Below are 27,782 nucleotides of genomic sequence, written 5' to 3'. Positions count from 1 at the left end.
GTGATGAGAACAAGGTGAGGAAAAGAGTGGGAAATGCTAGCCAAAGAAAGCAATGAGGAACACCCTTGCCTTGAGAATGAACCCTCTATTTCACCCACCCCATCTTGCAGAAATGTGTATTTATTTTTCAGAGACCAGGCACAAGGCCGATTCATTCTCTCTCTCCTCTCTCTCTCTCTCCTCTCTCTCCCACACAGAATATGGATCATGCACAAGGTCAGTTGGTTCACACAGCCAAAGAACAGAGGAAGCTGCCTTATGCTGTGGTGGACCCATTGGTCCACTGACTTGAGTATTGCCCACTACACTGGCTGGCAGTGGCTTTCCAGAGTTTCAGTCATCGGACATTGATAGTCCCATCTGGGTATGCCAGGGAATGAATGTGGGTCCTTCTATTTAGGTGCTGGAGGCAGAACACCGCAACTCCATTCACCATGCACAGAAGGTACCGGCAGGAGTCAACATTCCACGTTTTGTTTTAAGATGCAGTTTAGAACTCTGATTGCACAGGGCTCTGGTTTGTCCAGTAAGGCTATATAAGAACACCCCAAAATAATGGGAAGTCAGAAAAGGCCTCATGGCAACAGGTAAGGAGATGAAGGCACAGCCTTGCAGGACCTTTTGTACTTGTGTGGTGCCTTCACACAAATAACAAATAAACAAGCTTTCCTTCTAAAATCCCCAAGCCGATGGCTGACCTTAAGATATGCTGTACATGCAAATAAATGCTAAGGAAGTAGACTACCCACAATTCACCAGTGTAATAGCACAATGCAGGCTCTTGCACAACACATTTCAGGAGTGCTGCATGGTGTTGCAAGCTTATACAGAAATCCAATTTATTAGGGCTGGAGTCTTAATTAGCATGTGCCCTAATAAATTGACATCCCATACCCTTTTAAAATGTGGTTCTTTGGGGGGGATATTATTGGGTTATTGCTTTTATTTTTATTTTATATACAGTGGTACCTCGGGTTAAGTACTTAATTCGTTCCGGAGGTCCATTCTTAACCTGAAACTGTTCTTAACCTGGGGTACCACTTTAGCTAATGGGGCCTCCTGCTGCTGCCGTGCCGCCGGAGCACGATTTCTGTTCTCATCCTGAAGCAAAGTTCTTAACCTGAAGCACTATTTCTGGGTTAGCAGAGTCTGTAACCTGAAGCGTATGTAACCTGAAGCGTATGTAACCCGAGGTAACACTGTACTGTGACCTTTTTATGTGAACCGCCCTGAGACCTCCGGGTCTACAATCAAAATGCTGTACGTGAATGAAGAGACGGAGCGTTGTCTGCTTGAGTTCAGTTCTCAGGAAGAAGTTGAAAATGGCAGAAGTGGCTTTCTTATGTGTAGGCTGCTGCATTCCAACAGGCAAACCAGCTGTAGACATACCACAATGTAAGCCAGCAATTCCATTGTAAATAGCTTACCTGCTTGGCAGTGGGTGGTTGCCATACACACTCCCGTAACAGCTAGCATAGGAGGATTGAGACAGCGTATCATAATCGGGAAGTCCCAGTGCAATCGGATTCCGCCAATTCCCAGAGGCATTTGTAGAAGATGCTAAAGCAGAGGGGGAAAGAAAATAATGCTAGCGGTGACTAACTTGCCTAAGGATTCAAGCATGATTTTTTTTCTTCACATATTCGAAACACAGCCATTAGTTAGAGGCTGTTTTTAGACAGAGACAAATAAGTGGAAGACTGGGAGAATGTTTTTTATATTGTAAACCACCATTTGGATGAAGGGTGGTACAGGAATTTAACAAGCAATAATAATAAATACTAGAACCTCAAACTGTGAGCAGTTGATGCAGTGCTACCATAAAAGTATAGTCAGCTGTTGCAATGAGTTCACAGAAGTACTGCATAGATTCACTGGTGAGAATAACATGCTCATTCAATTTGATTAGGACAAAGCACCTCCTTTTTAACTACCTTTAGATTTTAATCCAATCAAGTTACAAAACACAGAAAACAATTGCTCTGCTTTTTATCTTTCACTACGTAGTTCTGCTCTAATTCGTAATTTAAAAAATGATCATAACACTGTATTCCCTTAGATTCCTTACCTCCAACATACATCTTCCTGAATATTCTAGATTTAACTAAAGCGATACTTTTCTAATACACAAGTGCCCACCTTTCTGTCATAAAATTACTCCCCCCCCCCAGTTGTGTGAAGGTTTATCTATTATTAAGACTTTATGAGCTTTGTATATTCAGACTGTTTCTTTCAATGGCTTAGGCGATTTTCAGTGTTGGGTAAGAAGTCCATGCACAGGTATCAACGCATTTTGTATTTTTTTATATTCCCAAAGCACAGATACTGGTTGAAAACCCAATATAAACCTTAATATTTGTCTTATTCTCTTATGTACTTGTCCCCTTGTGCGGTAATTTTTGGATGCGTTTGATGCCACCTTTTGTGGATAAAAATGTTTCATTAACTGCCTAGATCTCGCCACTATGAGAGGCAGGATGTTGAACTAGATGAGCCACCTCTGAGCCAGTAGGCTTGTCCCCAGTTTCTTAACCTCCTGCACACTGTTGACACCCAATTACTTTGCAAACCAGCTTGACCATTCTTTCTCAAACCAGTTTAGCAAGGCTTCTACAAATTATTTTAGCTCAATCCAGAGCTCTGTCGTTCTTACACAGCACCATATCTACTCTGACACTGAGAAACAATATTAAAGAAATGTTTCCCATTAAATGTTTTATGTAAATAATGAATAAGCAACAGTAGCTAGGACTGAATTTAAACACACACACGCGCGCGCGTGCTCGTGCACACAGATCATCTATTTGCACAAAGTAATTACAGAATGTGAGATTGGTCTAATACTCTGTCTTATGCAGTATTATGTATCTATTTACTATTCTCATTAAAAAAAATTATATCCTGTCCTTTTCTTGTATTTAGGGTGGATTACGTAAAAGAAACTTCAATGAAACGCACTGGAAAACAGTAATAAAACCAGGGTAAGTGGGTGGACTCAACAGTTTAAAACAACACATACACCAGAAACTAAATATGTCTTAATCACCCATGAGCCTGTTCCATCCTGTTTGGCCTAGGCAGGCCTGTCTGCAGGCATGGTGTAATAACAGAGAAAACCTTGCTCTTGTGATTTCGCCAACCTAACCTCTGGCACAGAGCAGCAAGGCCTCTCTCTAGGTGGTACCAGGGGCAAGGGAGGGTTACATGGGAGCAGGTGTTCCTCAAGGTATACAGGCTGTTCACTGCTTTAAAGTTTTAGGCACCATGACATGGACCTCCAGATCTGCCTACTGATGAACGCAGCTCTTTTCAAACAAGTGCAGTACATTCCCTACTACTCAATATTCAAGGCATCTGCTTTCTGCACCAGATACATTTCCAGGTAGTCTCAAACAAAGAAATACCAATATGAAGTTCAAAATTCTGAAGCTGCTCCATTTTGCACCGGTATTAAACAAGCTGTATTTATTTTCATATCCAGGTTTTTATAAAATATCCCAATAGTTATTCCTGCTTCCAAAAGCTGATCAACTGGAGAATATTCCCCCCCCCCCTGTGCTGCTCATTGCACGAATCAACAAGGCAAGATTAGAAGCATTTGCTCCAGAGGCACCAGCAATCTGAGTCTCTGGGCTTTATCTCTGCCACCTGATCCAAAGCCCTGTAAATGTGCCAACGAGCACAGGGAGTTTTTATGTGAGCAGGCCTTCCTATTTACCAGAATGGTAAATTGTGTGTGAAGAAAGGAAATCAGTTTAGATATGGATGTGTTAAGTTGTTAGTCAGTGGGACCCTGGTTGTGTCGGTACACCTCATAAACCCACAAGCAAATGCTGGGCTCCAGCAGAGTTGCAGAGGCACAAAATGGGGAGTTACCTGAAGAGAAAGATGATGCGCGGCTGCTGGGACAACAGGGGACCTGCAGTCCAGCAAAGCCCAGGCTCCTCTGTGACCCTCTGTCGGCGTCAAAGCCTGCCTGCAGGCCATGAGCCTGGTCTTTGTGCCCAGAGGCACGCTGGTACCAGCCGCGAAGATGCTCTGCTACTAAGGCCTTGTGAATGTTTTTGGTGATGTGTTCAGATTTCACGGACGGCTTCCGCGGCAGGCGAAGGGTGGCGTACGGGTTGTGCGGCACTCTCTCCATCTCGTCCTCGTGGAAAGACCTGAAATCCCGATAGCGGCGCTCGTGTCCATAGTGCGCCGACGAACGGTAGGAAGGGTTAACCGTGTACTGGCCCTCTGTGCCATTTTCATACACGTAGCCGCTATTGTAATACACATCGCACTCCGTGTAAGGGGCGTAGCCAGGAATGTAGCAGGTGACCGACGGCTGCTCCTGGCTTTTTGGGTAGCCGCCATTGCGGACGTCCTTCTGGGCAAGGTTTGGCATGCTTCCCGAATTCGCAGCAGAAATGTTCTGCTTCTTGGTCCATCTCCTGTTTCTTGTGCGGTTGTCCAGAGTCTGGGTTGTATAGCAGGGGCTTGGGGTTGAGGTCACATAGTATTCCGCACTGGACTGGCTGGTGTAGGAAGACCCATCATCTAGGATTTCTGTACTGCTGCTTCTCGGAGATTTTGAAAGGGTGAACACTGGCTTTTCGCTGGCAGTCTCAGACAGCAAGTTGGTTTGGGACTCTAAGCTGCCCCTCCGCTGCCTACAGTGCTGGGGGGATACATCCGGCCTGAGAAAGAGAAAATAGCCTTTGTTACAAACATGGCATGCAGTTCTACGCAAATAAGTAGCATAGGGCAAAGCTACAATACTTTGAATTACAGGAAAGGTAGGCATTGTTTTTAAGTTAAAAAACCGTAAGAACAATGAAACAAGCTCTCTATGGAGGCTGTGACGTCTTTTCCCGTGGGGAAGTTTTTCACGGGAAGTCCAGGCAGGAATCTAACAGGGATATAAAATATCACAAATGTAATGGGAGGTTGGAATACTTCATGTTCCATGGTTGCAGTCTACTCCACAAGAGTCTCAAATATCTACGTGCTATGCTAGGATTTCATGTATCATTGTTGGCATTCGTCTGTCTCGGGAGACAATGGAAGAGTGTAAACCTTGGAGAGTTACAGTGCCTGCTGCGGCTGTAGAGACTGACACGGTGCCACAGGGCCAACCAGTGTTTCCCAAACTTTTCAGTACTTCCTGCGACAACCTTTATCTGATTCAGAACATCTGTACTATTCAAACATTTGTTGCAAAAAAAAAATAAAAAGAAAATGAAGGAAGATAAAGCAGCAAAGGAAGCTGAGCAACATTTGAGTTCCACTGAATAATTTCAAGCAAAGCTTGTAATTCCTTCAGTTTCAAGGATACTTAAGAACGTCTAACATTCCTCTGGATCAAAACCAAAAAAATTCCTTCCAGTAGCACCTTAAAGACCAACTAAGTTAGTTGTTGGTATGAGCTTTCGTGTGCATGCACACTTCTTCAGATGCTATCCTCTGGATAACATCCATCAGGTTAGGGAAATCTGGGGAAGCTCCCTCAGCCTTCAAGAGAGGTAGGAGCTTGGTTTACTGTTGTTGATTGAATGCAAATATATAGGGGACCAGCAATAACTTACTTCTAGGGGTAAGCAGCTTTTGGGAAATTTTAGGGAAGCTTTTAATGTTTAATAGGTTACTGTATTTTAATCTTCTATTGGAAGCCACCCAGAGTGGCTGGAGAAACCCAGCCAGATGGGTGGGGTATAAATCATAAGTTGTTGTTGTTGTTGTTGTTGTTGTTGTTATTATCAATGCACCCAATGTCTCAAGCTTTCAAAGGAGTACTATGGCAGACACACCCATGATTTTATCTATTATTTTATGATATGCCTCTTATCATAAAGAAAGATTATGGATGAGCTAATTCTTTTCTGTTGGAAATGCTTTCTGGGGGAAAGAAAGAAGAAAACCAGCTTACTGTAAATGAGTGCTACTATACGCATTGCGTGTGAGAACTGGTGTTGTGGGCATACTTCTTCCACCACGGTGCTGCCTCTCCACTGTTCTGTATGGGCTGCTGTGTGTTGACAAGGGGTCTCTGTGATTATAAATAGAGGAATCCGATATGTGGCCACCATCCCAATATCTTCAATAAAATGCAAAGCAGAACAGCATTCGCGTTACTCGCCGACAGATTGAAAGCGAAAGATTTGAAAAACACAGGAAAGATAGTATATAAAACAAGCACAAAGTTCACGCAGGAAAGCATCTTGCAGAATGGCTGGTATTTTGAGAGCTGCGAAAGTGGAACTTTTAAAAACGGGGAGGAAGAGAAAACGAAAATAAAAGCAGAGGTGAAACCAGTTAACTTAGCAGTCGTGCTTTGTTGGGATGATGGTACAAGCTCATGGAATACTAAGATACAATCTCAAGTGACATAAAATGGATGAGGAGTGTAGAAGTTAGAAATAGTGTTGAGGAGTTCACACAAGTGGTTCTACACGTGTATTGAGGATCTCCAGCTTTCTCATTCCCACTGAAGGTCCTTATGCTTCATTAGAAGCAGCTTGGAAAGGTCACCTGGCTTTCTGTAGCAGCCTTTGAAGGGGCACAAAGGATTGCAGTGGTAAGAGAAGAGCTCAGAAAACCCTGGGGGTGGAGATGAAGGCTCTTGAGGTCCTACCTAGAGCCAATAACTTGTTAAGCTTTGCTTGCAAGTTCCACAAGTCCAGTTACTTTTTGTTTAACCTAGCTACCCTACTGAATAATCTCAGATGTTCAGTGTTGCATGCAAACACAAAGAAAAGTGTCTTCAGTTTACGGATGAAAGGAAGTTCAGCCATGAGAAATCGCTCAACAACAACTGCCCCTCTCCCCACCCCCCAAAATTGTTTTGCAAGTCATTATGCATGCTTTTTTTTAAGAGGCAGAAAAGGTGATGGATGAGTAAATAAATAACAGCAGTATTTTAAAAATATCATCACTTCTGTAGAAAAACTAAGCAAATGTTACTGAAGTTTTTGGCCATGTCAGAAATTCTGTACCTGGAGTGCCTGGATTCAAGGAGTTGCTCATTCATGGAGGACTTCCTGAGATGGATTCTCTCCACCCCAAGGGATTTGGGTGGTGGAGATTTTGGAGAAAGTGGCACAGAGTTTATTCTTTGGCCTGGCACAGCAAGAGAATCGCTACCTGCTTAAAAAAACAACAACACATGGTTTAAAAACTTGGAAGGATGAGGAAGGCATGTTGTGTGAATCCCTAGCAACCTTCACATCCTTAATTAGAAGAATCTCTCTCTCAACCCTATCATTTTGCATGCTTTTCATTTTACAGAAAGTTAAATAATACAAAGGGAAAGAAGCAATACATAGTTAGAACAGGATTTAGTTGAATGTAAAGGCGAAGTCATGCACACTCCTGGCATATTTCATGAATTAATTTATTAAGATGTTAGCCTGCTAATGTCATATTTTCCTTAAAAAGGAAGACAGATTTATTACGCCTAAGCGAAATCCCAAGCCACAGGGTTGAACAATGTAGCATTTTAATACAATGCAGCAATGATAGAAACTCAGGTATAAGGGCTGATTTTTTTAGTATTCAACAGTCATTCAGGTATTAAAGATTCATCCAATCCTCTTTATAGATTTAGCAACTGAGTTTGCACAAAAGCTGTTTCCTTAATAACTGTGATTGAGAACTGATGGAGTCTCAGAGTTATATACTCACAGGACTTCCTTATGTAATGCTAATCTAGGATAGTGATTGGGAGGTCAAATAGAACATCAGGAACATAGGAAATTCCATTATTGCAAGTCAGACTATTGGACAATCAAGCTCAGTAATGCCTACGGCGACAGACAGTACCAGCTCTCTAGAAGATTTTCCCAGACTACTTGGAGATATTAGGGACTGAACTGGATTCCTGTTGAGTTACAGGACTTCCCTAGTACTCTGGACTTACTTTCTGTCACATTTTGACCTGTTATAGCAAAAACTTCCTGAGGTTTGAAAGAAGCACATTCAGACCACATGTTCAAAATATCTGTCCCACAAACATGTTTAAGCCCCCAAAACATTGGAATCAACTCAATTCCTGAGGCTGAATGGGATCAGTATTGTATCTGATGAGACACCAGCAGACATTTCCCCTGCACACATTTGGATGTATACATAGAAATGTAAAGCAATAATCATAATCCTAGATAAACAAATTCATGGAACGATCCCCATGAAGGAGGAGCAAAGTTTTCTATTTATATAGGTATATGCCTGGAACTCTATATCACTTTGGAAAGGGAATGGTTCATGCAGAGCAGCTGGTTGTGCTATTTCATGAAGAGACAGTTGCATTTTCATTCAGTCTCAAAGAGCATAACAGCTGTGACGAATCAACTGGGGATAGGGGGGCTGTGCAGGATAGCCAGTTATCTCCCCACCTAATGCGGTCTATGCATTTCTCCCAATTCCCAGAGTGGCTTAACAATCAACCTCTCTTCCCAGGGAACTCTGGGAATTGTAACTCTGTGAGGGGAATAACTTTCAGCACCCTTTCCAAACTACAGGTGCCAGGATTCTTTAGGTGAAGCCATGGCATGATACTGCTTCAAGAGAGCGAGAGCGAAAGCCAAGTCCTTAGTTGTGGCTTCCCAACTATGGAGCACTCTCCCCTAGAGACTTCCTGACACTGTTGTCTTCACTCTTTTTTATTTGCCCAGGCTTTGAAGCTGCAGTGGAAGCTTTTTATTAGCTTTTCCTTATTTATTCTTTCACTGACTACATCCTATCTGGTGCTCTCCTTGTTGTTTGTGCGCCCCCCCCCCCGATATATATATATTTCTTTCATGGCTAGATCCCCAGGGAGCAAGCTTTTCTGAAAGTTTGGAGGGCACAGATCTCCTCTTCTTAAGTGGAAACGGTTTTTATTATTATTAAAAAAGGCACTACTGTTTTATTAGCTGGACAATCTAAAACACTTGTGGGCAAACCAAGCGATCACTACCAGTTAATTCTATGCTACATCTGAAATCGGCATGAGCTCCAAGTGTGAACATTTTTGCAAAGAAAAAAAGAAAAGCTGTGGACTATGTCCTCTTCTTGATGACTCAGAAGAAGCAAGATCAGATACGACAGTGTGTTAAAAAGGGAGTCATCTAGGTCATTCCATTATTGGCAGAACCACAGCCAATTGGGACTGGCCAATCAGAAAAGGCTTGCCGGATCAAAGCTACGGAACAATTCGGACTGTAGGAGTTTGAGCACTAAAGTTACAGGTTATCTGTCTAAGCAATAATGAATGGGAAGGGAGGGACGGAGGGTGTTTCTAGACAGCTAATGACTAGATGAAGGAGTATGGCTAACCCTGCCTGTTGTCAGCTGGCAGGAAACACACAACCCAGATGTCATTATGGCAATTAAATATATCATGGGAATCCTGAAAAAATATATATATAAAAGGATAATAATCACTTGTTTGTGTGTTAAACGGGGAGCTATATCTCTCAAGGAGATTGACAGATTGTATTAGCACACCAGATTTCTTCTTATTCTCAACAGATTAGCAGTTAGCTCAGGACTGCCATAAACTTTGCTGTTCAGTGCAATGTTCACAGGATATCATGGGGCTCAATCTTAGGCAACAGTAATGGTGGCAGTGATAGAGGGAGGGGGGGAAATGGGGTTGCCAGACATCCAGAATTTCCTGGACATAGCTGGTATTCAGCCCTTGTAAAAAGCACCAGGGAGGAAAGCACAGAAATGTCCGGGAAAATCCGGACATATGGCAGCCCATGTTGGAAGTGTAGATTCTGGCAAATTTCATTAAAAATAGCCCCAAAAGTCTTCTTTTTGAGATTTTGCAAAAAAATTAAAAGCTCAACACCCCTAGATGACGTCCAAGTATGTGCATATTTGTAATTATTCTGCTAGACAGTGAATGTTATATTTATTGCAAGTGTTCAAGGTGGGGGTGTGGGGCAGAGATGAAATCAAAAAAGCATGTCTCTCTCTGCAATGGCAAAATGGCCAGCTGGGAGTATCCCTCATGGGAGGGTTAAACCAACTTCAGTAAACTTTGCCTGCTGCCCGAGTCTTATGTGCTACGTACAGCCATTACCTTCCTGATTCTCTAGGTCAGGGATGGTGAGTCTGTGGTCCTCCAGATGTTGATAGTCTACAACTTCCAACATCCCTGACAGTTGATCATGCTGACTGGGGCTGTTGGAGACCAACAACCACTGGTGGGGCACAGGTTCCCCACTCCTGCTCTTAAAGAAAAGGAGCAGACAGAAATACTCATAGGCCCTCATGCTGTCTTTAGAAATAAGCCTGGCTCTTTTTTAAGGCTCTGTACAATACATTCCAGTCGTGGGCTGTTGCAGGGGGAATAGCCAGTTCCCTAAGAATACACAGTGTAAAACTGGGGAGTTGGGACATTCCCAACTTTGCTGTGTTTTATCCGCTTGTGTTGAAAAGCAAAACCCACATACCATCGTCAAATGTTGTTGTGTCAGACAAAGAGCTGCTCTCAGAAGGGATGATTTCATCTAGGGGGGGGGGAAAGAAAAGAAAAGAAAAAAGCTTAAAAAAAGACAAATGTTGCAATCTGGAATATTAAACACAGGGCACAGTTGTTGGGTTCACTCACTCAGGTTTGTGTATATTTACAGGTTCTGATATAATGATCAACCAAATTACCAACGGGAGTACTAAGAACAAACATAAATACAGCCCCACAACTTAAAAACAACCAGGAAAAAATAGAATCCAGAACTGCCTTTTGATAGCAGGTGTGTTGGTTACTTCAGAAAAATCAGCATCTCTAGTGTAGTCGGAGAATCTAACTAGTCTCAGATTCTGTGAAGAATAATGCCAAACAAATCAGCTGTTGGCAATTTTTAAAATTCTTCTCTATATTACAATAGCGTTCATTGATGCTGGGCCACACGCATAACATTTGCTGCACTCTGCACAAATGTTCACCACTATGAAATGCACAGGAGTCATACCAGAGCCTTTTACCATCACCCAGGATGTGCCAGCAGACAGCCCAGCACAAGCAAGACCAACAAAACTGTGGATATGGCTGCCAAATACATTTGATCTATCCACAACTGTGTTTTCTGTTGAGCAGCTCCAGAAAGACACAGCTGCAACAGATTCATTGCTGAACCAGAAAGCTAATCTGCAAACTTTCCAAAAGAACTATTCACCTCTTTTTATACTGGCAGATTTCAGAAGGATGAGGTGGCAACCAGCAGCCACACAAGCTGCTTGCAGAGTTTTTGGAAGAGCACTTGGCAGAAACTGATGGAGAACATTGCTGATCTCTTACAAGGCTAGCTAGTCATTGCCCACAATGAGAAAAGACAGGCAATGAACTTGAGAAATGGCAGACACTACCTGCTGTAGGCCAAGTTTTTTCTTTGTCTAGCAAATAGCATGATAAATAATAATGGTAAACAGACATTAATAAAATAATTGCAAAACAGAACTTAAAAATAAAAAGTAGGTCATTTTTCAACATGTTAAGGCAGCCACGAGTGTCCCAAATTCTGCAATCCTTTTCTTTTGACACTCAAAATCAATCCTCTGGTTCCTCGTGACTGTAGAGAAGCGCTGAAATACAACCAGGCTTGCTTACTCTGTCTTCTTTCCATGAACTTCTATACACAAAGCTCTTTCTCTCTCCTCTCTCTCTATTATGTGTATTTTGTCTCCTTTAGCTTTTTGGCTTGATGCATCATTCTGTTCCCGTATCTTTGTTCAAAGCAGTCCTCAAAAAACTTTCATCATCCTCACTTTGTTCTTTGAAGTAGGGAAGAATATTTTGTGATACCCAAGATCCCAATTCTAAGAGACATCTTATTTTCTTACAAACAACACTTCTAAGATAAGGGTATATATTCTAAATTCACCCTCTCTCACGTGTAAACACTGGGGGTTGCAATGGCAGGACCCAACCCATTCTAAACTAGCCTAGAAGGAACTTCCTGTCTTGCTACTTTTATTGAATCATAGGTCTCTTAAGTGCAAAGGCAAGCATCAGGATAATCTATAGTAATAGGCGCCAATTATTACTCTTTGTGTCATTATCATATCCCTTGATATTTCCCCCTTTACCCCAATGATAACAACACTGTGATTTTTGCATTCCTGAACATTTTGCAAGGAATTATTTTTCAGTGATCTCATGTTTAAACAATGGAGGTTGCAACTGCATTGCTTAAGCCACTTTAGCACAGAAGGGAGTTCCTAGTTTGTAATCACCATGTCATATCCTTTTATTAGTGTTTCCCCAAACACATCATGGTGATGGAGATTTCCAAAAGCGTTTTTCTTCTTCTCCATCTCTCCCCTTCCCACAATCCTATGTGACATTACATACAAAGGGTGAAGTACAAACTCTTAGCTTTAAAATCAGAGGTGAGTGGATGCCAACAGCATGCCAGAAACCATACTGATGTCAGATAAGCAAGTTGTGCAGGTCTGCTGGGCAAATAACATGGTTCAGTTGCAAGTCAGTGTGAAACTGCTAGTCAACTACAGTGCAGAATACAGAAGGAACCGGCTTTCATTGGCAGGCAACTAACATTGAAACTGACCCATGGCTTGGCCCCCATGCCAATTGTCCAGCTTTTGCTCCCAGCAACTAGCACCTTTTAGGCTTTCTTTGGCTTGATTAAAGAGTCCATTTTGGAATCCGGCCATTTTCTCCCCATGAAGGTGTCATAATCACCACCACCCTAATCCTATTAATCTTCACTTTGATAAACTGTACTAAATTGTACTCTTCATGCTCCTGCCTGATCCAGTTTGTTTCCCAACGCCTGAGTCATTTCAGGGAGCTCTCCTCTGTACATTTCAGTGTCATTTCAAAATGCAGGAACCACCTCTGGACCAACCACTCAGGCCCATGCATTTTCCTGCATTCATCCCCCCACGTGTCTGCCCAGCACATAGGTGTTGACGGCTAGGTGAAACAAATGGCTCTGCATCAGTTCCCAGGGCAGCCTGGGGTAATGTGCCTGAATGGAAGGGGCCATCAGGATGCCATCCATACTCAAACCAGGCCACTTCTGTCTCGTAGATAAAATAGTGCAAGTGTGCCTAAAGCAGCCGTGCCAAATTCCTCTCACCCCCACCCCATCCTGCTTCAGCAGCCTGCCATGCCCCATCCTATCAAAACAACAACAAACAAACCTATGGTCACGTAAAGCATATTCAATAAACACACGAGACGTAACTGGCTGTGTTCTTAGATAAATAAGGTATACTATTCATGTATCAATTCGTAAATTTCAGCGGAAGTAACTCATAAAGTTCAACAAACGAACAAAGACCCAGTGGATCAGATCATTCTCTAGTTAGTTCATGCATAAGGTCCATCCGTGTAATGGTGTCTATTCCACCTGTCTGTTCATAAGGTCCAAACAATCCACATGAAAGGTAGTTACTGTCCCACATAATCCTTTCACAGAGTCTAAGATAAGGATTTCTGGAATAATGGCCTTGTTTTGCCATCCTGGGCTTCATCAGTAGTTAAAGCTCATATGTGTTTGGACCTTATGAACAGACAGGTGGAATAGACACCATTACACGGATGGACCTCATGAATGAATTGACTAGAGAATGATCTGATCCACTGGGTCTTCTGCTTTGTTCGTTTGTTGAACTTTATGAGTTACTTCCGCTGAAATTTATGATTTGATACATGAATAGTATACCTTATTTATCTAAGAACATAGATGGTTACATCTCGTATGCCTCATCCTATGCCAGGAGGTTCAAGGGGCTGTAATAGAGTTTCCGAAGGAGACAGGAAATCCCCACTGCACAAGAAGCATTCCTCTTGCTTGTCTCTGCATCCAACCCATTACTGTCCTCTGTTGACTTCTTAAAGTTTTCAGTTCATTGAAAGGCACACAGGTAATACAATACTGAAGTCACCTTATTATCTACAGGTAATAAAAGATGCCCTGCCAGCTACTCACAGCTACATGAACATACATGCAGTTGTAAAAATGGCTGCTGTGCGTAGAAATGACGGCATGGTGGCACATCAAAGGGAAGTAGCTATAGGGCTAGTTGGAACAACTTGGTTTGGAAACTGAAGAGGCCTAATTTGGACTTCTCAAAAGCCATATTTGGGACTCAGGAGCTTCTTTTTTTAAGAGCCCCTGGGCAGACGATGACTGCTGTGCATCATCTAGCCAGTATTTATTCACCCTGCTGTGCATTATACAACTGGCCCTAGATTGTCCCCTGTTCAGGGGGAGCAGCCTCCTCTAAAATCATCATTCCAGCTCTTAGAAAAAAGCAGTGTTTACAAGCACCTTACAATCCTCTTTCACGATGGGTCTCTTATATAGGCACTGTCTCATTACAACGTCGTTACTTTACAAACTCTTAAAGACAACTGACATATACTATGCACGCTTCATTCTTGCTATCTTGCTGGGAATTCACAACCAGACACCATCTACACACACACACCTTCCCCTTACTGCCAACTTTTCTTACACGTCTTAAGACCTAGCTTTAATTATGTGCTTGATTCATAATGCACCCAGCATTAGCCAAGAGATCACACAACAATTTCTGCTAAAATCAGCATCCGATACTCAACAGAACAAGGTACCACACTAGTTTCGGCTGGGAGATGCCGTCAGCCCTTCGACATACAGCAATTTGTTGGTTTGCGTTCTCCCTCGAACATGCCAGCGCTTGTGCTGCACTTTGAGATTCTGTTCCCTTTTAACCACATCTTACATAAAACACGGCAGCCAGATTACAGGTAAGCTCCAGACTTTGTTGAACGCAGAGGCTCTTGTTTCTGCTGGGCAGGACTGCATCTTTGCCTGCCCTTGGTATCAAAACCATGTTTTTCTTCCACAAGAGAAAAACACACCCAACAAAAAGTACTTGAAAAACAGATTCTCTCCCCCCCACAACCTCCCCATCATCATAAGAATGTTGTTAGATCTCTTTTACCTGGTAAGCTCAGGGTTGATTTCTGTGTAGGCTTCTTTCCACACTTGATCCTATACTCATTAATGGAATTTTCAATCTCCTGAAGCTTTTTCACTGCCTCTATGTACTCCTGTTTCCTCTTCTTCTTCACATTTTTGCATAGGTCTGGCTCACTGGAAAGTTTCTTCACGGCTTCCACCATCTTTTGCTGTATGAAAAAGTTGCTCTCCAGATTCTGCAGAGCTGGGTCCTACGGAGGCAAAGTAAAGTAAAATAAAATAGGGATTTCCCACTTTGGAACCTGAATTTAAGCCAAGTCTTTGGTCTTTTGAGGTTTGAACAACAACAAAAAATTGACTTCAGGGTGTGCAACAAAGAATAGGGAGGGCTTGTAGACTCATCTGTACGTAGCACTGGGTGGCCTGATGTGGAAAGCCAGGGTATTTATAAAAGGCCAACATTTCACACCCATTTTCAGAACATCTGCCAAAAGCTAAACACCAGACTCTCTCCATTGCCAGTAAAGCATTTGCATTGCTATGCTAAGCACAACCTGTTGCCAGGCTTCTCTACAAAAGGGTTAGCAAGGTGTAAACATCAATATAATGATGCCCATAATGCTGGAAGCTTTATTACTCAGTGTTTGTAAACAATTATGAAGAGACCAGATGAAAGGAGGCACACACATATAAACCCCAAAGCACTTCTTATTATTTACTAGACAATTATGATTCAAAAGCATTCATGTTCATATATACAAACAAGGACCTCGGTTTATGCTATCCTCACATAAGGGAATGGGATCCTACTAACAGAGAGGTGTAAATAACCCATTAGCCACAAAAAAAGTAAAAGCCAGCCAGCCTTCAGGGCAAGTTACTGTTTGAAATACAGAAGGATAAGGTGAAAACCAGAATACGTGGCATCTTTCTCTAAAAGAGAAAATTTGCTTCTGGCTTCCACAAGTTCTCCAAACAACACATATTTGTGACTTTGGCAACAGTGTTCCCATATCTTATATAAGAAGCATCAATCTGAGGCAAACAAGACCCAGAGAAGCTAAGCACTTGCCCCAGGCAGCCTCTGCAACCATCTCGCTATACTATTATTGAGCATGGAACATGGGGGACCTAGCTGCCATTATCCCAGTCCTTCAACATAATCATAAATTGCATCATACATGCAATGAAAAGATTACTTTAGCTCTTTGTCAGAACTGCAAATGATTTGTGTCTCCCCCGCCCAATAAATGCTTGTCAACACAGGATGCACCTACAGACTGTCAGAATACTGTGGGAGGAATTCAAGAGCACACTGGAACTTTAGGCTTGCACATTTAACGTTTGCAAAGCGGTGGGGAAATGCATTGAAAAGTGTGGGAAGAGCAAATGATTAATGGGAAGACATGTAAACACCTCCATAAGCGAAAACAGGATGAATGCTCATTGTGTCATGTAACTGCCCCGAAAACAAATCAGAATGAATGCTTAGTAAAGTCTACCCACCATGCAAGCTATGTGCAAGCAAATCGAGGATGAATGGTGAACAAACAGGAGGAACCCGTAGCCAGAGTGCCAAATCGCACTCTAGCTATGTCTTTCCCACCCAATCCATCAGTGGTAGGGTAGGATAGCTTTAAGATTCTGTAGGTGAGGGGAGCAAAAGGGAATCCTTCTAAAGGGGGTAAACATTATACTTCAAGTAATGATTATAGCACAGGTGACACTCAACTGACACAGGAGTTACGTTTCAGGGATTACACATAAAGTCAAAATCGTGTATAGTCAAAACACTTTGAGTTCAATGGATTGCCAAAGTTATTTTTATAACTTTGGATTGCCAAAGTTATTTTTCCAAGGCACCCAACCCCTTTATTATTTTTTTATATTCTTCTGCCAAGAGCGTAAAGCTGCACAAATTAAACGTGCGCAAGTAGTGAGTTACCTGTATTGTGAAGTGGGGGTAGCTGCGTGTGGCAACAGGGTTTGAAACCCCAAATTTGGAGCTTATTTTAGTGCTCCTAGCTTAGGAACTGTGCCTGATTACACATTACAGGGGATGTTACGTGCATAAAGCAAGCATGCATAGTGAGTGCCAGTCTCTGAGTGTATCCTTAACAGAGTGCTAATTGGGTAAAACAAAAACCCATGCAACTTGCTTGGGCTTGGTTCCACTCTGCAGTCATGTGTGAAGAGGGCTGTATTCCAGCATGTCAATGTCCCTATATCATTTCCTACATTAGCTCCGAGCTGGTACCATAATGGTATCTGGCAGCCAACAGAAATGGTTGCCTTTCAAATCCATGAGGAATATGTGGGAATCAAGGATTTCGCAAAGTAAATGTGAAACAACTTTGAAGGATAGACCAAGAGGTTCAGGTCAGAGCTACAGAAGTAGCAAGTGCAGAATTCGAGCCTCACCCTCCCTTTATGGGGCAGGAACCCCCGCTCCCAAGTTATCAACTCCCTAGGAGAGGTGATGTATGTGCGCTTTCCCAGCTTCCCAGGAGAGGTAAAATGAGTGCAGTTTCTCAACCACAATGTAATTTGGCAGAACAAAATCTATTAAGCACGCCCCTATGTGTTAAACGCTTTAGTGAAACTACTGGCCGAAATTCCCAGCAATTTAAATATTTAAATCTTTACTGAGGCCAGATAGCTTTTAAAGCCATTATGCAAGGGCTGAATTCTGCACATAAATAATTAAGCGAGGCTTAATCTTTGTTTCAGAACATGTCTACACAGATTTCCAGCAATCGCCCTATCTGGGATTTCCCTTCACTGACCCAATGCAAACCAAAACCAAGAAGCTGTGAAGCCAATGTAAGACACGGCATCTGGGAGATGGTCCCAATGACACACGTTTTACAGCCTTGTAAAGTAAGTGAAACCTGCAACGGGGCTTGCACATACCTCCTCGCTGGGAAGCAGGTTGCCATCCAATTTGAAGGCTGTGCCTACACGCCTTCTGACCTGAGGTGGTTTCTCTCCTGTGCCCAGGGGGTATTCCTTTGGCATTTTCCCAGTGAGCTCCTATGGAGGGGAAGAAAAGCAGTATTAGGAAAAATGAGTGTGGACATCATAGGAACCTGCCTCATGCACTCAGAGCGCTGGATTCACCTAGCTCACTACTGATAACCCCGGCTGTCAGCTGTTCTCTGAAGTTTCAGGCAAGAGTTTTTCCTGGCCCTACCTGGGATATATTGGGGGTTGAACCTGGGACCTTCTGCATGCAAAGCAGAAGCCTTGCCCCTGAGCTACAAGCCCTGTCCTGAACCCACGCTAAAGAAAAGCAAGCAACAGGTCTCACCGCTTCCCGCAGGCAGATTTTCTTCAGTTCGTCAACTTTCTGCAAAAGCTTCTCCTGCAAAAGCTTTTCTTTCTTTTTCAGCTCCAATATTTTCTCTTTCTTTTGCTCTTCGCTGGCCTCTGAATCTTGAGACCCTGTAAGATCCAATGATTTGTAAACTCATTCCTCCTTTTGGACTTAAAGAGTTAGCTGCTGGGTGGGGTGGGGTGGGGTGGATGGCTAACATCTTACATCTTTTCTTAGTTAAAGGTGGCCTTTTCAAAGTTGGACACAACAGAACTAGAGTTAATTGAAGGGAAAACCTCTGTTGCCAGCCAAGATAGGCAAACATGCATCGAATCTACATAAAATGGATTACTGTGCCCAAAAAAAGTGCACTTCAATTTGACCTTTTGAACCTTTCGATTAGAATCCTCCTTCCAAGCAGATTTTCCATATTTGTTGCAGGATCTGTGGGTTGCACATAAATCAATAGAATCACACAGAATTGTAACTGTAGAGTTGGAAGGAATACACCAAGGGTCATCTTGTCCAAACCTCTGCAATGCAGGAATCTCACCATGCGAGTCCCCCATCCAAACAGAAACCACACAGGACTCTGCTTAGCTTTGCAAATGTGCTAGCAGTTTTATTGCTGTACCACTAGGAGGAACTAATCATCAAACAACGCTTTAAATGTGCATACAGGTGACGTCTGGTATGTACATGTTTTATAGAGAATTCATGGACAAAGTGGTGCAATCCTGCAAAGCTAGGCTTTTCATTTTGCACTGCAAATCTCAGAATATAGGGCAGCAAGTTGGCTGCTGTGGCACCTAAGGGCAGAGTATGCTGAAGGAGAAGGGGACATACAGGAAGCCTCTGTAGGTCACTTGGGTGGGGCAGGAAGGAGAAGGTACTAACTATACCTGACTGCCCTGATATTGCCCTAGGTCAGTGTTTCCCAACCTTTTTTGGGCAAAGGCACACTTGTTTCATGAAAAAAATCTCGAGGCACACCACCATTAGAAAATGTTTAAAAAATTAACTCTGTGCCTATATTGACTATATATAAAGTAACTCTCTTTAATAGGAATCAAATAAACACAAAGATAGTATTTTATAATTTTGGAATTTTGGAATTTTATAATTCCAAATTTTGTTCAGAGTCCAGTTCTTTTCTTTTCAAAAACTTTTCCATCACTGCAGTATCCGGCCATCCAATTGCCACTGACAAACGGATACAGACCCCCTTTTTTACAGCACAGCTCGCACAAATGTACACGGAACACCCTTTGCGAATTAAAACACACAGTCTCACGAGAGCAAGGAGCAGCGATTTTATATTTTACGAAAAGAAGTCGCTGGTCCTCATGGTGACAGGGTGGAAAATATTTAAAAGCAGAACCACCCTGAGGAAGGTGGAGCCATATCACATCCCGGCAGGAGGCCTAAATTGGTGGAACGCTCAGGCCCCGCCAATTCAAAGAGGACTATTAATTTGGAGAGCTGCTATCTTCCAAACTGTGAGACGACGTGGCAAAAGGGGAGCCCTGAATGGAACTTTGCGTTTTTGTCTCAACGCCGGTCTCGCGCTGCCGCTTCCCGTGCTCTCAAGGACCCGGGAGGAGGAAGACGTGAAGGGAATTCCGAAGGCGCGAAAACCTCGCGCATGCGCAGGCCTTCCGCCTGCGACAGCCCAGTAGGCCGGCCGAAGCGAGTGGCGATGGGATGTGGGAGGGAGCTCGCTCGCCGCCCCGCGTGTGCTTGCCGCCGCCGCCCCGCCTCTCGCCGCCCAACTCGCCCGCCTCCCTCCCACGGCACACCAGGCAACGTCTCGCGGCACACTAGTGTGCCGCGGAACACCGGTTGGGAAACACTGCCCTAGGTAAACCTGTGTTGCAGGAGTGGTGTTGACTACACCAGAAATTTTCAACCTTGGGCCTGCTGATGCTGTTGGACAACAACTCCCAGCATCCCAGCCCAGCTACGTGAGACAATGCTCAGGGATCATGGGAGTTGCTGTAGTTCCAACGATGCCTGGGAACCCAAGATGGAAGAAAGCTGGTCTATACCAAGGCTTCCCCAACTGCGGAATGTGGACAACTAGCAGTCTGCAAGCTTCATTTGGGTGGACTGCAGCACACCTGTGAAGCACGCTTCTTACAGATTGCATTCTGTAGAATTTGAATTGCAGGACTAATCTACCTCCAGTGAGACCTGTTTTAGAGATCACAAGCTCTGTCTCTTGCTTCCCTCACCATAAGTCTGTGCAGAAGGGGGGCTGCAGGGGATGGAAGACGATGACTATTATGACCGCGAAGGAACTAGGTTCCATAGGGCGGCATGTTAACAGCAGAAATGAATCGTTTTAGGAAACTAGAGTTGTTTTATGCAATGGGATATAAAAAGGGTGAGAGAAAATTGCCAAATCAGCACAAGCTCAGGGAAAAGAAAGGCTGACTTCCCTTGTTTCGATTGTGGTGTGTGTGTGTGTGTGTGTGTGTGTTGTAAAACAGGAATTGTGGATGCGTGATATAGTAGAATTTCACCCATGTTAAAGAAAGACATATTTTCCTTGTACTACATGCAACTGAGTTACATAATACAGACACCTAGACTCCAAACAGAAGACATTTGAAACAGTATGTGTTACCTGAGGAGATTAGGCTACCATTGCTGGCCATAATAAGTTGACTCTTTGCTTCCAAAGTGGCTAATTTCGAAACCTTCGGTGTTCCCATCTCTGTTAAGTCCATTGCAATATCGTCCAAGCTTCTGGCTGAGGGGATTTTTGCCTAGAACAATTTAAACACACACACACACACACACACACACAAAAGTGAGTGATCGTGTACAATCAGCTTAGCCCTAGCGAAGACTCCAAACAAAAGGGAAATAGAAGATGGCATTTTGCTCCACTCCAAGAGCTACATGCATGCTTTCTCACTATTTAACTTATGTCCTGGGCACTGATCACTAAAGCCAACTTGACTATCTATGAGAGGCTCAAAACGAACAGAAGGGAAAACAGGCAGTAAAAAAGAAATAAATAAAAATGCCCCCTAGGCACAGGGCCCTCATATTTACGGGACTGCCTCTCCTGGTATGCCCTGCAGAGGACCTGAAGGTCCATGAATAACCATAGTTTAGAGGTCAGACTATCCTCCACCAGGGCCAGGACCTTTTCAGTGATGGCTCTGACATGGTGGAATGCTCTGTCCCATAAGACTAGGGCCCTTCAGGATTTAACCTCCTTCTGTCGGGTCTGTAAGACAGAGCTATTCCACCTGGCCTTTAATTTGAATTCAGCCTGATCTTTTATTTCCCTTCTCTTCCCTCCCCCTCCCCTTTTATGAAGATTACCCACTCTGAGACCCCACAGCTAATTCTCCCCTGGCCTCCTCGTAGGACTAATTGAGCCAGCTAGCCCTGGTGACTATCTAATGGTTATTAGATGGATTTCCCCCAAATTGATTTTTGAATTTTATTGTTTTTCATGGATTTATACTGTATTTTATGCTGCTTTTACAATTAAGTGTTTTAAATTTGTTGTTAGCTGCCCTGAGCCTGGTTTTCTGAACCGGGAAGGGCGGGGTATAAATAAGAATAAGAATAAGAATAAGAATAAGAATAAGAACAGAATAAGAGTTCTTAAGGGAAGGGCCATGGCTCAGTAGAGAGCCGCTGCCAATCAGTGTTGACAATACTGAACTAGATGGACCATTGATTCTGACTCTGTATAAGGCAGTTTCCTATGATCCCAAGAGGCTTGCTGGATCAGACCAAAGATCTAGTCCAGCAACCGGCTTCTTACACAGACCAACCAGGTGCCTATCTCACCATCGGGACATGAGATGGGAGTATTTGCAAATTAGAAGACAGTTGACTTTTTTTTGTCTGGTGTGTTCACACAGATGACTAATATAGGTACATGTGCAAGCAGGTGGTTAAGAAAATAGTGTTGTGGCCTCATTTGCAAGGCAGATATAATCTCTCTTGAGGTATTTTTTTGATGCAAAAGAGAAACTATGCATTTTCAGCAACTAAACATTCCTTTATCGAAGGGTAACTTACTTTGCTTTGTTTCCTGTCCAAGTAAAACTGATGTTGACTGATTGCCATAACCCAGATAGATTTGATCAGAGAAGTGTTCGCATACCAGGTCTGCACTACGAGGCCGCTCTGTCCAAAAGTCCTCCGTGACACCGAAATTCTAAAAACATTTTTTTTAAAAAAAAAAGGCTACGTAAAGCGGTTTTTGCTGTTTCTTCAAAAATGAAGAAATAAAAGTTCAGATGAAGCAGTGGCATAGCGTGGGGGGTTCAGGGGGGGCCGGCCGCACCGGGTGCAACATCTGGGGGTTAGGGTTAGGGGGCGCAAATCCACGGGTTAGGGGGTGCAAATCCACGGGTTGGGGGCACAAATTACTTGCCTTGCCCCGGGTGCTGACAACCCACACTACGCCACTGAGATGAAATCACACAACAACTCTTTTCTGGAGAGGATGACACCCTCCCCACAAATAATGAAAAATCCTGTTTTCAGTTTGGGTGTTATCTGACCAAGTTCTCAAAAGCTAGTAAACCCATTGCCTGGGCTAAGCCAGGGCTTGCTGCTGCCCATTTGGGAATGGTAGGGTGGAAGGCAGGAAAGCCAAAAGTAGGTGGTAAAGGTAAGGGTAAAGGGACCCCTGAGCATTAGGTCCAGTCGTGACCGACTCTGGGGTTGTGGTGCTCATCTCGCTTTATTGGCCGAGGGAGCTGGCATACAGCTTCCGGGTCATGTGGCCAGCATGACTAAGCTGCTTCTGGCGAACCAGAGCAGCACACGGAAATGCCATTTACCTTCCCGCCGGAGCGGTACCCATTTATCTACTTGCACTTGGACATGCTTTCGAACTGCTAGGTTGGCAGGAGCTGGGACCGAGAAATGGGAGCTCACCCCATTGCGGGGATTTGAACCACCAACCTTCTGATCAGCAAGCCCTAGGCTCTGTGGTTTAACCCACAGCGCCGCAGCAAGAGTTAATGGCAGGCAGAGCCGGCTAATTCAAGTTTTGTCCCCATCCTCCTTATTGATCTCTACAAGGGTAACACTAAGGTGGGGGAAACCAATAGCCAGCACCACCACCTGGAGTTTATGCATGGATAAGTATTTGATCATGACACCCACACCCACACACCCATTATGATCTGCAATCTGAAGTAGTATACTCCAGACTCAGGTTTGCCACCTCAGTGAGAAAAAGGTTTCTGTTACACCCAGGCTTTTTTACTTTCCTCTTTGTTAGAGAACTGAGTCACAAATGCAAAACCACTCCCGAGATGTACATGAAGCAGTCTGACCCCTCTCTTCCTCCTCCTCCTTCAGAGCATGCACAGATTATTTTTTAACCAGATCTTTGTCATCAGTCTACATAGGCAGTGTGCCAACAGCATGCCTGTCCAGCCTCTGCAGAAAGGCAGAATTTTTATGAATGACTGCAACTCTCCCTTCTGCCCCAGCCATTCCTTGCAGACCAGTGCTTGCTCCAGGAACCCAAGCAAGCCCAGCTGAGAATGATCTGGTCCACCCACCACTTCCACCAGGTCTCCAAAAAGCACACCAGGTCTGCTATGGGATGCCAGCTCCCATCAGCTCCAGCCAGCATGGCCGGTGCTCAAGGATGCTGAGAAGTGTCATCCCAAGACATCTAAAAACATCTGGGAGAGCCACAGGTTCCCTATCCCTGCTCTAGAAAGACCTTACTAAATAAATGTATCCTCCTGTGGACATCTCAGGGAAGGATGTGTATCAATGCAACAGCAACATTACATCCTTCCCCGAGAGTAAGTCACGCAAAACTCAGGCAACTTACTTTGCATTATCCATGCATAGGGATGCACTCTTAAGCTTCCCTAACATACTCATCCCTTGCTCCCTGTGGTTTTTATGGTGTGACTGTGTAGACCTGGGATTTTTTAACTTTTGCATGTATTTTGTATTGTACTCTTAGGTTAATTTTAGATACAAGCAAGCAAGTGTGGCGTCTTAGAAATATTGTGCCCAAACTATTGAGGCACAACTGCAACCGCATACTAAACATCTCTCGTTTATTTACATAGAAGATTTGCAGCAGACATTTCCAGTGGATTCAGGCCTGTAGCGATTTCCCAGCAGGTTTTTACAGCGTGTGCCAGAATTTGTTTTATTTGTCCTATAAAACTGGTGCACGCAGCAACTTTTCATGAGGTGACCGAAACCCACTTGTGCTAAAAGGGAAAAGAAGGGTTGTGATATGTTCGCTTTGTGTCGCCAAAGAGATAAATACTGCGGATGGCACAAGCAATGCAAGCTTGGCCATAGATGCTGCGAAACATTAACTTGTGGTGTTCAATGCAATGGATTTAGGTCCCAGGGCTTCAGCTGCATGACAAACGAATGTTTTGGATATGGCACACAAACACACTGCTTACCTACGGGGATCGTGAACCTCAACAGCAAATTTCTTCTCACGGAAATAAAGATTCTCCAGCTGTTTCCATTGGAATAACTGGAAGAGTGAGAGAAACAAAACAAGAAAGACAATTATTTAAGAGCCAGCCACATTATTAAGAATTATATTCCACAGAACTTTAATTTCAAAGAAACCCAAATTACAGCAGAGGATTAATTGTACGAAACTCACTATGCATTTGTAAGATTAAAATAGACGTCATGATAAACAGTACATAGCTAATTGCATTTTGCAAGTGTGTTTTAACTTCAGGTAGTGGCGTCTCTTACTTACTTCTGCCATCCTCTGCTCATCCTCCAACCCAGAACCAATTCCAGGATTTATGTCTAACAAATACTGCTGTCTTGGGGAGGGCAACTAAAGGCATTCTTCATTTTGAGCCAAAGCAGACTTAATCTAAACAACAAAAAGTAATTTCCCTTTCCCCCTCTGACCACCGTATATCACTTCCCTATGGGTAAACCAATGTCCAAAGAGGCCTGGTATGCTTTGGAGTGGCACATCAGGTCAGTAGGAGTGAGGAGTGAACCCATCAGTTAAAAACCCCTGGTGTCAGAGGTCTGAAACCACAAGATTCCATGTCCTGCACAGGCTCATTTTTTAAAACTTCATTTCATGGACAGCATCCAAGAGATAGAGTGATGTGATTGCTCTCCCACAAGGTGCAGATGAAGTCCTTTTAAGGAAAACATGCTGGACAAAAGAGACAGACTGGGGATGTTGCCGGTGCACCACTATCCAGTAACTGATGGAGTTTGCCTTGAGATGGTTTCATAAAAGGCGTAAGAGGGTAGGAAGAAGAACCTTGCTGGATCAGGCCAGTGGGCCACCAAGTCCAGTGTCCTGTTCTCCCAGTGCCCAAATGCCTATAGGAAGCTCACAAGCTCTACACAGGCAGTGCACAAGCAGTACTTGTAACAATAATAATAAAAGAACATGCATTAAGCAATCAGTGATGCTGCACTGACGCAGAAAACAAGAAGGGCAGTGGGGAGCAGAGGAAGGAGAGAAACCACCAAACGATACAGGACATGCACACAAAAACTGTCTGTCTTCTGCAGGCTCAGAAAGAAAAATTCAATGCATGTACAGAACAATTTTCTTTCGCCCCCTCTGTACTTAGTGGAAACAAGGAATCCCAGAGATTATCGTCTCATTTGCCTTGGGGCAGTGAGTGTTGTGCACCTGTCTAGTTTTTTTAAATAAAAAAAAATCCATTATAGATCAATGAGCTAAAGAGGGATTGGCGAGCTCATCCTAACTGAGCATCAGTTGGAAATGAAAGTGCAATCCATCTGAAGTATGCAATTCTCACAGACAACTTTGTTAGCATGAAAAATAAAAAAAAGAGGCAGAGGGGTGAGGGGGAAGAAATTAAGGAAGGCATTTAAGTTTCGCTTGGACTGTTTGTAAATAACAGAGCAAAATTATGATCTCTCCAGCCATGGTTTAACTCAAGTAGTGTGGTAAAATTAAACATGTTTGGAGACACCTAATGCCTTACTTGGACCATTCCCAGATGCATAGAAGTGGGGGAGCATGTAGACAAAAGTACGGAGTGTTACAACATGCAGAGTCACCAAGCACACCACAATGACACAGTATGTGGGCTGCATACTCTGTGAAATGGGAGCTATCAATGGGAAACATTAGGCACCCGTGGGCCACGCAGATAACGTTTCTATGGTTTGTGCTCAATAAAGACATTTATTGCCTTCCTGTGCACACTTGCTTGGGAGTAAGTACCACTGGGCACAGTGGGACTTGCTTCTGAACAAGCATGCGCCGGATTGTGCTGCAAAGCCAGCTGCATGCAGGCACAGCTAAATAAGCCACACTCAGTTAACTCAGTTAAACTTAAGAACACACAGAGAGCCCTGCTGGGTAAGACCAAAAGCCTATCTAGTCCAATGTCTTGTCTCCCACAGTGGTCAATCCGCTATGTCTGAAAGCCCACAAGTAGGAAATGGGGACAACAGCAGTCTACCCACTCATCACCACCCACTCAAACAACAACAACAATAACATGGAATCCAGAGGCTTCCTTGTGTCCAAGCACGAACTGTATCAGGCTGCATAGGTCTCTTAAGCAGCTTCCTTTGAAGAGCCTCTGCTCATGCTTCAGTTTAGCCCAGCAGGCTTGATGCATGGCATATTAATAGTGTAAGAGATAAATCGCAGAATTGTAGAGTTGGAAGGGACCTTTGGGATCATCTAGCCTAACCCCCTGCAATGCAGGAGTATGCAGCTGTTCCATAGCAGGATTGAACTTGTGACCTTGGTGTTATCAACAGCATGCTCTAACCAACTGAGCTGATACTAGAAAGCAAAGAAATCTTCCCCCCTCCCACCTCAAATTTCACGTGGCCTGGTGAACAGATGCTAAGCAGTGAGATTTCTAACTGTATCACGGTAAAGGTAAAGGACCCCTGGACGGTTAAGTCCAGTCAAAGGTAACTATGGAACCTGGAATAAACAAATAAACCAACAGTATACCCTGGGATATGGTGACTAGTAGCGATTTCACTGCAAAGGGACAGTGAAGAGTAACCTTGGGGAGAATTCAACATCCCTCCCACACACACACACCCAAAAGGGGCATGTGAACTTTATCCTTACTCATATTGCCGATAGAGGCCCTGGAAGCAGTGCTGCTGACGCTGTGATTTGAATTAGTTTGGCACCCGGTGCTGGCAGCAGTGGCGATGCCTTGGGGGCCTCTTCGTGAAGCCTCAGACAGCGCAAGAGGTGTTGCGCAGCTCTTGAAAGCAGCTCCATGTGCCGGCTTTCCATGGGAACAGGAAGAAACAGGGGTGGAAGAATAGGGAACAAACGGGGAAGAAGTAGGGCTTGCAGAGGGCGGAGAAAGAGGAAACTGGAGTAAGCATGTGAACAGGACATGGCAAGGAAGAGGCTGGTGTGTGGCAAGAAAGAGGACAGGAGTCTCCCCATGATCTTCCAAAAATGCCTCTCTTACCACAGTCAGAAGATTAGCGAATTATTAGGAACACAGGAAGCTGCCTTATACCAACTCAGGCCAATTGTTCATCTAACTCAGCATTATCTACACTGCAAGGCAGAAGCTACC

At 43.7% G+C, this 27,782-nt stretch overlaps 1 protein-coding gene across 7 annotated transcripts in view; it reads right to left on the bottom strand.

Annotated features, from left to right (window-relative positions):
• Positions 1–27,782, bottom strand: part of FRMD4B (FERM domain containing 4B) — a 233,365-nt gene that overhangs the window by 1,758 nt on the left and 203,825 nt on the right. For 3 of the 7 annotated variants that reach the window (XM_081901464.1, XM_081901460.1, XM_081901466.1), the window contains 11 exons: positions 24,654–24,730; positions 22,273–22,411; positions 20,852–20,993; positions 18,217–18,350; positions 17,820–17,939; positions 14,929–15,157; positions 10,425–10,481; positions 6,978–7,128; positions 5,912–6,079; positions 3,877–4,682; positions 1,428–1,560 (listed from right to left, as the gene is read on the bottom strand). In XM_081901464.1, coding sequence (XP_081757590.1) covers positions 1,428–1,560; positions 3,877–4,682; positions 5,912–6,079; positions 6,978–7,128; positions 10,425–10,481; positions 14,929–15,157; positions 17,820–17,939; positions 18,217–18,350; positions 20,852–20,993; positions 22,273–22,411; positions 24,654–24,730 — 2,156 coding nt within the window. The remainder of the gene's footprint in view (positions 1–1,427; positions 1,561–3,876; positions 4,683–5,911; positions 6,080–6,977; positions 7,129–10,424; positions 10,482–14,928; positions 15,158–17,819; positions 17,940–18,216; positions 18,351–20,851; positions 20,994–22,272; positions 22,412–24,653; positions 24,731–27,782) is intronic. The other 4 variants (XM_081901461.1, XM_081901463.1, XM_081901462.1 and 1 more) reach the window with 4 other exon arrangements.

Source organism: Podarcis melisellensis (genome assembly GCF_964234715.1).
Source record: "Podarcis melisellensis genome assembly, chromosome: 2".
Lineage (NCBI taxonomy): Eukaryota > Metazoa > Chordata > Lepidosauria > Squamata > Lacertidae > Podarcis > Podarcis melisellensis.
Note: the sequence above shows the minus strand (reverse complement) of the source record. Positions and strands in the feature narration are given on the sequence as shown.